General features: G+C 44.1%; 1 protein-coding gene across 1 annotated transcript; it reads left to right on the top strand.

Moving 5' to 3' along the window:
- Positions 1–6,856: 6,856 nt before the first annotated feature.
- Positions 6,857–10,977, top strand: LOC133379044 (vomeronasal type-2 receptor 26-like). The gene is made up of 3 exons (XM_061613653.1): positions 6,857–7,042; positions 7,538–7,664; positions 10,067–10,977. The coding sequence occupies exons 1-3, from the start codon at positions 6,857–6,859 to the stop codon at positions 10,975–10,977; spliced, it is 1,224 nt and encodes a 407-aa protein (XP_061469637.1).
- The last annotated feature ends 573 nt before the right edge of the window (positions 10,978–11,550 follow it).

Genomic DNA, 11,550 nt, shown 5'->3' on the forward strand with positions numbered 1-11,550 from the left:
CTGAATAGGAAGAACCTTTGTTTTCTGCTCTCCTCCGAGGGGGCTTCATCCCCCTCCAGGTGGACATGGCTTGGCCAAAACAGCTACATGGGTCAAATGGGGAGGTGTGGTAGGTCTAATTTGGCCAGAGTTTCCCCACCACCGTCCTGACTCTTGTAGAATATGTTTATTCACTAAGTTCAGACATGTTCAGCTGCCTGTCTGTCATCCATCTGAGAGTTGGGAGCCACATCTGGGATGTTTCACAAACATGTTTATCTCCAGCCCTGCAACTTCACCTGGAGCTTCATGAAGAGTGCAGGAAGATGATGAGATGATCCTTCTTCCCCCTATTATTATAAAAATCATAGTTCTATATTCCATCTTCTTCTCCCCAAAGCTCTAGGGATTTGTCCCAATGATCGCCTTTGAGTCCACTAAAATAAACATCAGAATCAAGAGCCACATGAGGTGATGTCTTGCATCCGAACCAGAAAAGGCAGTCGAATAAATGGGCAGTGAGGTTGGGCTGAGATTTAGGGGAAGTGAGGAGGCCTGTGTGGGTGTGAGGTTGACTTCCTTTCCCTTTCAGATGTGAAGCCTTGACTGGGTCCCATCAGCATTAGGAGAGCCTTGCCAGAAGGATTTGCCTTCATCTAATGGTTCTCCTAATTAGTTCAGGGGAAGAGTCACAAGGGAGGAGGCTGTTCCAGGCAGGCAGGCACAGAATGATCCTTCTTCTGCTTCTCCTGCTTCTGCTGCCTTGTGCTGACTGTGGGATGCTGAAGGCAAAATGCCCCTTGACTTTGGAGAGGGATGGGATGGATGCACTCAATTATTACAGGCCAGGAGACCACCTCATTGGCGGAGTCATCTCTGCCACACAAGCTTTATTTCATTCATATATCTTCAACAAGTCCCCCTTTCCCAGCTTTTCCGAGTAAGTCATTTTCTGGGGATGGAGTGATTGCTGTCCTACTCATGATTGATTTCATGACCTCCAATCATCCTTAGTTATCAGGGCTGATCCTGCTCCTACTAAAGCCCTCTCCTGTTTTTCCTTTTTTGGAGGTGGGGTGCATCAGTGCTAAGGCACTACTAAATGTTTACCCTGCCTTTTTAGACACTGCTTCTGTTGAGCTCTCTTTTCAAGTGCAAACAAGACTAGCATAGGACAATTACATAACTTTAATATAAATATACATCCACTTTTCTTTTAAGCCTTGTGGATAGGCAACAGGTCTGCAGCTAAAGTGGTTCCTTCTTGGTTTTACAAGTTCAAAAGGCCAGACGCCTCCTCCCGCTTTTCTGTAGTAAAGTGGGGCCAAATCCACTCTGAAATTCAGCATCCTCTCTCTCTTTTTTTTTTTAATAATTTTTATTCAAATTTTTCAAAAGACAAACAAAACAAAGTCAAACAACAAAAACATAACAATACAACAAAAGAAAAAAAATAAAATAGTTGACTTCCGATTTGTCGCAGATCAGCTATAAGTATATAATATATATCAAACCTGTCCCTTAATATATACATACAGGATCACTTTTCTCCATAGGCTATCTTAGTTAATCGTCAAATCCCAATATCATCATTTTATTTTGATCTTTCAACAAAAAGTCTAAGAGAGGCTTCCATTCCTTAAGAAATGTGTCTGTCGATTTTTCTCTAAGTAAACATGTCAATTTATCCATCTCTACTAAGTCCATTAATTTCAATAGCCATTCTTCCGTTGTTGGTGTTGATTCCATTTTGAAATTCAGCATCCTCTCAGCTGTTTGTAAGTCTGCAAAGAAGGAAACAGAAGTCATGATGACCTCTTCATTGAGAATTCATCCTGAATTGTTTGCAGGGAAGTCACTGTATATGCCACTTGCTGTCTATTGAGCATTCACCCTGATTTGTTTGTGTCAGGCAAAGGTGATATTACACTTTCCAATGCATCACTTTTTAGTGTTTTTTTAAAGTGGATTTGTTGTGTAAAAGCCCCAAATCCACTTCAACTGTTCAGCCAGAGAGAAATGAATGAGCAGGGCTGTGATCAGCAGCATGGAGGATAACAACGCCGCTGAAGAAGCCTTAGTGGTAGACCTTGAGGATGGGCTGGAGTTGCATCTATTTTCATCAATTAGAGATGGGAGGGTGTGTGTAGCCTCTGTGTGTGTTTGAAAGTGAAGTGCGGCTGCAGGTGAGTCTTGCTGCTATGACACTACTCGACCTTCAGCATGTGATAACTGGGGATATGGGAGACATGTGATTCCGCTTGCATTTAAAGAGATTTGGGAAAAATCTGGGTCCCAGGAGAAAGGAAAAGGCAAGGAAAGTCCAAACTGCTTCCCAGCCAAGAGACTGGATGACCCACACACCCCGATTATCACAGGGCAGAAGGGCTCTGAGGGGCTGGCAAAACCCCAGCATGGCGGCCTCATAGAGAGGTGAATAGGGATGATGGCATTGTTAAAACCAAGGAGGGGAGGAATGTGTGGGATTTGGATTTCAAGCAGACAAAACCCTGTCAAGTTGTTATACTGCTTGTCTGGATTTTTAAAAAAATCATTATTAAATAAAAGGAAAATTACAGAGAAAAGAAGCAGAAAGTATAAGGGATAAAAATAATTTCTTTTACAGATATGACTTGTTCATCTTGTATAGATATGTAAGAAATAATACTGATAAAAAGTATCATATTGCCAAAAGCACATAGTGACATAGATTGAATGAGCCAAAGCAGAGAAAATAATAATCCCTCCCCCATCCAGAGATCATTAAATGAAGATTGGCTGTTGAGGTTGTAGCTTTGCCTCTGGATCAGTGTTAGCATAAGGAAAGGTCTAGAAATTAAACCCAGAGCCTTATATTGTCTGTAAAAACTTGTCAAAAATACTAGAGTTGATCTAATATATCCAATGATGCATGATAATGATGTGATATTAATATTATGCAGGAGAGGAATCACGAAGTACTGGCAGATCCTCTCCTTCTTGTTTGTCATTCAGGATATCAACCAGAATCCCAGACTCTTACCCAACATCACCCTGGGCTACAGCATCCATGACAACTTTTTTGATGGAAAGGTGACATACAATGCTTTGTTAGACCTGCTGTCCACTGGGAAGGCGAATGTTCCAAACTACGACTGTGAAAGACGGAATAATTTACTGGCTATTCTTGAAGGGGCTGACTCTCAAAACTCCATCCAGATGTCAAGCTTGTTGGGCATCTATAAAGTCCCACAGGTAGGAATGGAGAGGGAGTGGGGCATATGCTGGCTGAGCCCAATTCCAGAGAACTGAAAAAGTGGGTGGGATGGATGTCCAAAGTGAAACTGGGAACATTCATTAGGCCCGAGGAGTCACACAAGCGTATGAGGGCAAGGCATTAGGAAGTCCCAGCATGTGTTCTTCCTTCCAGAGCATCTTGCTAGGGGTCCCTTAAAAAAAAAAAGATTGCCCAGAATCCTACAAAGGGAAGCAGTGTCCCCACCAAAGGACCTTGCAATTGATTGGGGCTGGGGAACCTTTGGCTCTCCAGACGTTGCTGAACTACAACTCCAATCAGCCCCAGTAAAGATGGGCAGGGTTGATGGGAACTGTGGTCCAGCAACACCTGGAAGCCAAGAGGTTCCCACACCTGCAATAGATGGATGGATGCAAAGGATGGAGGACTCTGTCAATGCTGGTTTCTCTCAGTTTCTCAGTTTTCCAATCCTATGTTCAGTTGTCCACATTCCTACAGCAATTTGTAGGTTGTCTTTTTTAAAAAAATGCTCATAGTTATTCATCAGCATTTTAATGCAAATATCTACTTATACGCATGTTTGCAAGCAATTTCCCACAATAAAAAGCATTATTGCACTTTCACTAATGTATGCATTTTATGTGCACTTCCTGCTAATATATCCTTTTTCATACACGTTGTTTGGAAAACTGCATCTCAAAAATGTGGTGAAGTGAAGATTTTGAAGGCTACTTGGTTTGAAAAGTGTGGATTTGGTGGTGGTTCATTAAAATGTAAATTTCTCCCCCATCCCTCATGGGACCTCCCTCCTCCATCCAGCCCTTATCGACCATATAGGGGTAAAAATATTTGGGCCTTGATCCTAAAGAAATCACCACAAACCAAAAGCTCTCTCCTTTCCAGGTCAGTTATGCATCTGTCTCTCCTGCTCTGAGTGATAAGACCCAGTTCCCTTTCTTCTACCGGATGGTCCCCACAGAAGAAGCCCAGTACCCAGGGATTGTCAAGCTGCTCCTGCACTTCAGATGGACGTTCATTGGTCTCATTGCTTTTGACACCGACAATGGAGAGAGGTTCATGAAGACCTTGACACCTCTGCTCAATGGGAATGGGATTTGTGTTGCCATCTCAGAAAGCTACCCACGAATAAATACAAATGGATTATGGCTCAATCATCTTCCATTCCTCAACTGGAGACAAGTCCATGTATTTGTTTACTATGCTGACCCTATTTATATCTCAGCAGGAATATTCATTGTACAAAAATTATTCAACATGTTTATAAAGCCTATTGAAGGGCAAATCTGTATCACAACAGCTATGTGGGACATCTCTTTGGACTTAATGTACAGTGGCCTATCTTTCCAACACATCTATGGTGTTTTTTCCTTCTTTATTGAGACAAATAAAAAGATAAACTATGATGATTTTGTACCTTTTTTCTTCACTATCAAGGAGTTTGGGGAGAAATCTTTTAATTGTTCCTATTTAAAGCATGCATTGTCGGTGAAAGGTTGGACAAGATGCAGAGAGAGAGAGGACCTGGAGATGTTGTCCGATGACGATCTGGAAAAAATTCTCTCTCTAGACAGCTACAGGATTTATAGCACTGTTCAAGCTGTGGCAAGGTCCTTAGATGTTGCTTCTTCATCTAGATCTAAATGGAAGATGAAGCTAGAAGTTCAAAGACTAAAGCCATGGGAGGTATTTCCTTTCCCATCACAGACATCTCTGCTGAACATGACCATTGATTGTACAATTCCAGAATTGTTGTCTTGGGTTTAGAATCTAAGATAATTTGGAATGTAGTGGGGAGGTGTAATTTTGCAAACCCAGTTGTGACACTACTTGCTGTTCCTTCCTTGTGCCCCTTTATACTGGTCTTGGAGGCCACGGCCTGTCTAGTAACAACCCCCATCAGTGGCTCATCCCCCCCATTTGCCTCCAGTGGCCCATTTGAATTACAGTAGGGCCCCACTCATACGGTGGGTTCCATTCCATGCCCCCCCGAAAAGCAAAAACCGCCAGAAAGTGGGGCCTCACTCAGCTGAAGCACGGCTGCTGGAGCTCCCCACACTACAGCTGATTGCCCCGCTGGCATCGCTGTATTAGCAGAATGCCGAAAAGCGGGGCACCCAGAAGCAGAGCCCTACTGTAACCCTCTTTATCAGAATTCCTTTGAGCAGGGGTGATTCTGTGGCACAGACTCTCTCTAAGCCTTTGTGACTCCTGACTAGGGATGGGCAAGAATTCCACCCACGTTGGTTTTACAATTGGAATTTTAACGAGTTTGCATCCTTATCCTATCCTGCCAGTTCCTCTTCCTCCTTCTGCTTTTAATGGCAAAGATGTGTGTCCAATATTTAAAGGGTTAATACTAGAAAGTGAAGCCTACAGAATCTTGCCATGTCCACATTTAGGCAAGCCTATGTAGGCTTCCCTGTTAGTCTGCATAGTATTAAGTTTGTAAATGCATTTTCCACCTCATTACTACTTGGGTTGGGCTCCACTTGCTGTCCAACACAGATGAAACTGGAAGTTCAGGGGGAAAAACCTAAAGATGGTTTGGAAATGCATTCCAATGTGATGAAATGCTTGTGGACTGGAAGCAGAAAGCGGAGCCAAACCAAACTCCTGATCGAGGTGTGACTTTGGCACCTCCCTGTCTGCACTATGGATCTCCCTTCCTCTTCCAGACTTAATGGAGCTTACTTCTGAGTAGGCATGTTTAGGATTACACTGCTCATGGCTTCAAATTTGCTACTCTTTAAAGGTGCCCAAAACACACTGTGTGAAGAGAGGAGGCCTTCACTGGGTGCGAGGAGCGACATGCATCCATGTTCCTCATGTAGTCTCGGTCGCTAAAGGCAGCGCTTATTGTGTAGTCCCAGTGTTGTCAGTGAGAAAGAAGGTATATGAAGGGGGAGAGCTGCTTGAGGCAGCACCTCGGCGCCGCTAAGTGCGCACTTAGCGTTGCACTTGGCGTCACCTTGGGGCTGTTTTGGGGACAGAAGACAATGGAAGAAATGTTTATAGTGCTATTGGTTATGGAAGATGGGGCTAGGTGGCGAGAAACAACGAGACATTGGAGAAGGTTGTAGATATAATTGCTATGTTTGGTTTGTTTTATTTATTCTGTTATTATGTTATGTATATTGTTGAGATTTGTTGTTTACTTATGTTCATTTAAAATGTGATGTATTGTTTTTCCTTTTAATTGTACCAAATATAAATTGTATATTTTATATCGTATATTGATTTTTATGTTGTAAACCGCCCACAGATCTTCAGCTATGGGGCGGTATAGAAATTCAATTAATAATAATAATAATAAGAGAATGTCTGGTTTTCTGCCTGAAACACCAAGCCCAGCTTGCAGACTCTTCTGAAGGTATTTATACATCTTTCCAAACTACTAAAACAAACAGAGGGCATTTAGGAATGGAACCGGGTGCCTTCCAATCATTTTAAAAGGACACACAGTACTTGAGTCTGCAACCAGCCCTGAGTCAGAGGAGGTCCAAACATAAAATGGGCAGAAGTGGTTATCCAATGTGGTTTCACGTGTTCTAAATGCTGCTCTTTTCTCTGCCATCCTAGCTCCACCCTTTCTTGAGAAGCCCCCAGTTTCACAATTCCTCCATGGACAGAGTGTATTTGGATGACAGTGGAGAACTGGCAGCCGACTTGGACATTGTGAACTGGGTGGTGTTTCCCAATAACTCTGTCCTTAAGGTGAAGTTTGGGAATCTGTACAGAGAGGGATCCCCAGACCTACACTTCACCATCAACCAGGATGCCATTGTGTGGCCTAAATGGCTCAACCAGGTGGGAGAAATAATCACTCTCATTTCATTCTATTTCCCATCCCTTAAGCTCTGATAAAGATACCATGCTCTCTGTGTGGCTGTGTTTGAATGCCTGCCAACTCAGCAATTCTTCCAGACCTCAGACAGAGGTCTTAGCTCTGCTACCCAGTTGTGCATCAAAGGCATTACATAGCAGTGGACTCCTGCCAAAGTGTCTGTATTCCTTAGAATTCCATGGTGGGCTTTGAGGAAGACAGACAAATGAAATCCTGTACCTGGGGTGCCAGAACAGAGAAGGCCCAGTCCCCCATTACCATATAACATGCTATCATTCCTGCACCACCTGGACCTCAAGAGAAAATGCAGTTGTGTCAGTATCAGAGGCTTAAATTTAGTTCCAAGCTTCAAGATGAACCAGAACCTAGATGTTCTCCTGGGTCCTTCCTAGCCCTGTGTCTCATGGATAATTTACCACTAACACATTTTCCTTGATGCTCCTTGTCTTTATACTTAGACCCTGCCTTCTTCCAGGTGTGTGGAAAGCTGCCGCCCTGGATTTGTCAAGGTGGTTCAGGAAGAAAAGCCACTTTGCTGCTATGACTGCATTCTCTGCGGGGAAGGGACCATCTCCACTCAGGAAGGTGGGTGACTCCAGCGGAAAGGGGCACCCTTGGGGAAGAGGGCAAAGATTCTCACAGATATCCAGGGCTTTTTAAAAGGAATATTTAGAACTCCTCGGTGGTGTGCAATTTTACTTCACATGCAAAGTGCTTCTCACTTCAACACCCCTTTCAATTTCCTTCTGTGTGCATATACACTTTCTTGCTTGGTCATTTTCCATGACAGTGGAAGCCTCCATAGAGTGGGAGAAAATCCTCTAAACTGGGCATCTAACAGCACCAATGCATAAAAGTGTTAGCTGAACTTCATGCAAGAGGCTTCATGATATCTGATTATGTTTTCAAGCAGAAATGTTCCCTATGGCTATGTTTTAATCAGAATTGGATTGTTCAACAATTATTTAGGAAAGTGTGTGCAGAAAATCATTTTCTCCTCAATAAAAAAAAATCAATAATTCTCTGCACATTTATTGGCAGGGGAAGAGCTTCCATGTGAAAGGGTCCAAGCATGATTTCCAGACAAGATTGGCTCCATACCATTTATTTAGAAATTTAGTCATACCACATATATTGATTACATCTTTACATCTATTGCCAAAAAAACTAAACAACCACACATACATTTTTAAAATGTGAGGAAGCCTTGCTTCCAGTTGCATGAAGTTGTACAAAGTAGGGGAATCCACAGTTTGGTTTCAACCATAAGGAATACTCTTGATTGATTGATTGATTGATTGATTGATTGATTGATTGATTGCACTTGTATACCACCCCATAGCTGAAGCTCTCTGGGCAGTTTACAGCAATCAAAAACATTAAAACAAATATACAATTTAAAACACATATTTTAAAAACAATTTAAAACACAATTTTAAAATTTAAAACAATATAAAAACAATTTAAAACACATGCTAAAATGCTGGGAGAAGAGGAAAATCTTGACCCAGCGCCGAAAAGATAACAGTTTTGGCGCCAGACACACCTCGTCAAGTACATCATTCCATAACTTGGGGGCCACCACTGAGAAGGCCCTCTCCCTTGTTGCCACCCTCCGAGCTTCCCTTGGAGTAGGCACCCGGAGGAGGGCCTTTGATCTTGAGCGTAGTTATGGGTGGGTTCATATTGGGAGAGGTGTTCCATCAGGTATTGTGGTCCCAAGCCGTGTAAGGCTTTATAGGTCAAAACCAGCACCTTGAATTGAGCTCAGAAACATACAGGCAGCCAATGCAAGCGGGCCAGAATCGGTTTTATATGTTAGGACCGTCTGGTCCCTGTTACCAATCTGGCCACTGCATTTTGCACAAGCTGCAGTTTCTGAACCATCTTCAAAGGCAGCCCCATGTAGAGTACATTGCAGTAATCTAATTTGGAGGTTACCAGAGCATGGACAACTGAAGCCAGGTTATCCCTGTCCAGATAGGGACATAGTTGGGCCACCAACCGAAGTTGGTAGAAGGCACTCTGTGCCACCGAGGCTACCTGAGCCTCAAGTGACAGAGATTATTCTAGGAGAACCCGAAGCTATGAACCTGCTCCTTCAGGGGGAGTGCAACCCCATCCAGAACAGGTTGGACATCCCCCATCCAGTCAGAAGAACCACCCACTAGAAGCATCTCAGTCTTGTCTGGATTGAGCCTCAGTTATTAGCCCTCATCCAGTCCCTTGTCGCAGCCAGGCACCGGTTCAGCACATTGACAGCCTCACCTGAAGAAGATGAAAAGGAAAAATAGAGCTGTGTGTCATCAGCATACTGATGGCAACGCACTCCAAAGCTCCGGATGACCGCAACCAATGGTTTCATGTAGATGTTGAACAGCATGGGGGACAGAACCGACCCCTGCGGAACCCCATAGTGGAGAGTCCAGGGTGCCGAGCAATTTTCCCCAAGCACCACCTTCTGGAGGCGACCTGCCAAGTAGGAGCGGAACCACCGCAATGCAGTACCTCCTACTCTTCCTGTTGAGATCATGTGAACACCAACTGTGGGGTGCTGTGACCACCAACTGAAGACATACCTGCTCCCCCAGGTTTTTTTCTAAACTATAATATTATTAATACCAATTACTGATCACCCTGGTCATATACAATTTTTTTACTAATTTTATTGATTTTTATATCACTTACTAGAGGCTCTGCCCTCCTCACTTCACTCACCAACCACCCCTACACGTGCCACCATGGGTTGCCAGCACTCTTCCTCTTCCAACCCATGGGTCACCAGTGCTCCCCTCCATCCTCCCATCCTTCCCGCATGGGTCACCAGAACTCCTTACCCCCATGGGTCTCCGTCCCTTTTGTAGCATGATGCTTACAGTATTTTATATTTGCATATATATATATATAGTGGACTGTTTGGCATTTCTTTATGTAAACTTAAAGCTGGTCAGATGGATATACATCAGATATTACTCTTCTTTTTGCAGATGCAGAGTGCTGCTCCAAATGTCCAGTAGATCAGCATCCAAACAAGGACAAAGATCAGTGTATCCCCAAGACTATCAACTTCCTGGCCTATGAAGATTCTTTGGGGATCTTCCTGGCTTGTCTCATCCTGTTTTTGTCCTTGACCACAGGCTTTGTTTTAGGTACTTTCATTGCATTCCAAGAAACTCCTATAGTCAAAGCCAACAACAGGGACCTCTCCTACATCCTCCTCATCTCCCTCCTGCTTTCCTTTCTGTCCTCCTTCCTCTTCATCGGCCACCCAAGGAAAGTGACCTGCTTTCTCAGACAAACAGCCTTCAGCATAATCTTTTCAGTTGCTGTCTCTTCTGTGTTGGCAAAAACCATCACTGTGGTGCTGGCCTTCCTAGCTACAAAGCCAGGGAACAGAGCGAGGAGATGGCTAGGGAAGAGTCTGGCTAACTCCATTGTCATTTCCTGTTCCAGTATCCAAGTTATCATATGCACCATCTGGTTGAGAATCTCTCCCCCATTCCCAGACTCTGACATGCACTCCCAGCCTGGAGAGATCATCCTGCAATGCAATGAAGGGTCTGTCACCATGTTTTATGGTGCCCTGGGCTACATGGGTTTCCTGGCTTCCATCTGCCTCATGGTGGCTTTCCTAGCCAGGAGGCTGCCTGGGGCCTTCAATGAAGCCAAGCTGATCACCTTCAGCATGCTGGTCTTCTGCAGTGTTTGGATGTCCTTCGTGCCCACCTACCTGAGCACGAAGGGGAAATATATGGTAGCTGTGCAAGTATTCTCCATCTTGGCCTCCAGTGCTGGGCTTCTGGGCTGCATCTTCATGCCCAAGTGCTACATAATTGTCCTGAGGCCTGATCTGAATACAAAGACACATTTAACAACAAGAACAAAGGCAGAAATCTGACTCTTATGAAACAGCTTTTCAGAGGTGTCATTTATCAAGCTCAATGTGAAACATATTCCATCTCAACATTTCCAGTTTTGTGAGATGATTCCACATGAGAAACTGTATATCTGGCTACTTTCCTGCATGCCCCATCTACCTCTCCTATTAGGGAGACTGCTGGCTGCGCTGCACTCATGCATGCCATCAACCGTTGTAAACCGCCCAGAGAGCTTCGGCTATGGGGTGGTATACAAATGTAATAAATAAATAAACCAAGATGGTGGTGGAGGCATCAACCTCTTAGGGAAACCTCGGCCACCATCTCAGTTGATGGCAGGCTTGCACCTGCAGTGTGAGTAGCATTTATGTCAAGGGAGAGCAGAGCTTGGAAAAGTTACTTTTTTGAACTACAACTCCCATCAGCCCAAAGTAACTTTTCCAAGCTCTGAGGGAGAGGCAGGTGGAGCATGCAGGTGGGTGTCGTGGACCTGTGCAGCAGTAGGGGGTGCCCAGAAAGGTCCCTCTTGTGATCCTTGGTAGGGTCAGGAGCCAACGATGCCACGGATCGTGGAAGGGAGTGCTATCCACCCA

Source organism: Rhineura floridana, chromosome 3 (genome assembly GCF_030035675.1).
Source record: "Rhineura floridana isolate rRhiFlo1 chromosome 3, rRhiFlo1.hap2, whole genome shotgun sequence".
Classification (NCBI taxonomy): Eukaryota; Metazoa; Chordata; class Lepidosauria; order Squamata; family Rhineuridae; genus Rhineura; species Rhineura floridana.

Coding starts and splice junctions, on each gene's coding strand:
- LOC133379044 (XM_061613653.1), top strand. CDS start 6,857: ATGGACAGAGTGTATTTGGATGACAGTGGAGAACTGGCAGCCGACTTG. Junction 7,043..7,537: donor GGCCTAAATGGCTCAACCAG/GTGGGAGAAATA, acceptor CTTTATACTTAG/ACCCTGCCTTCTTCCAGGTG. Junction 7,665..10,066: donor GACCATCTCCACTCAGGAAG/GTGGGTGACTCC, acceptor TTCTTTTTGCAG/ATGCAGAGTGCTGCTCCAAA.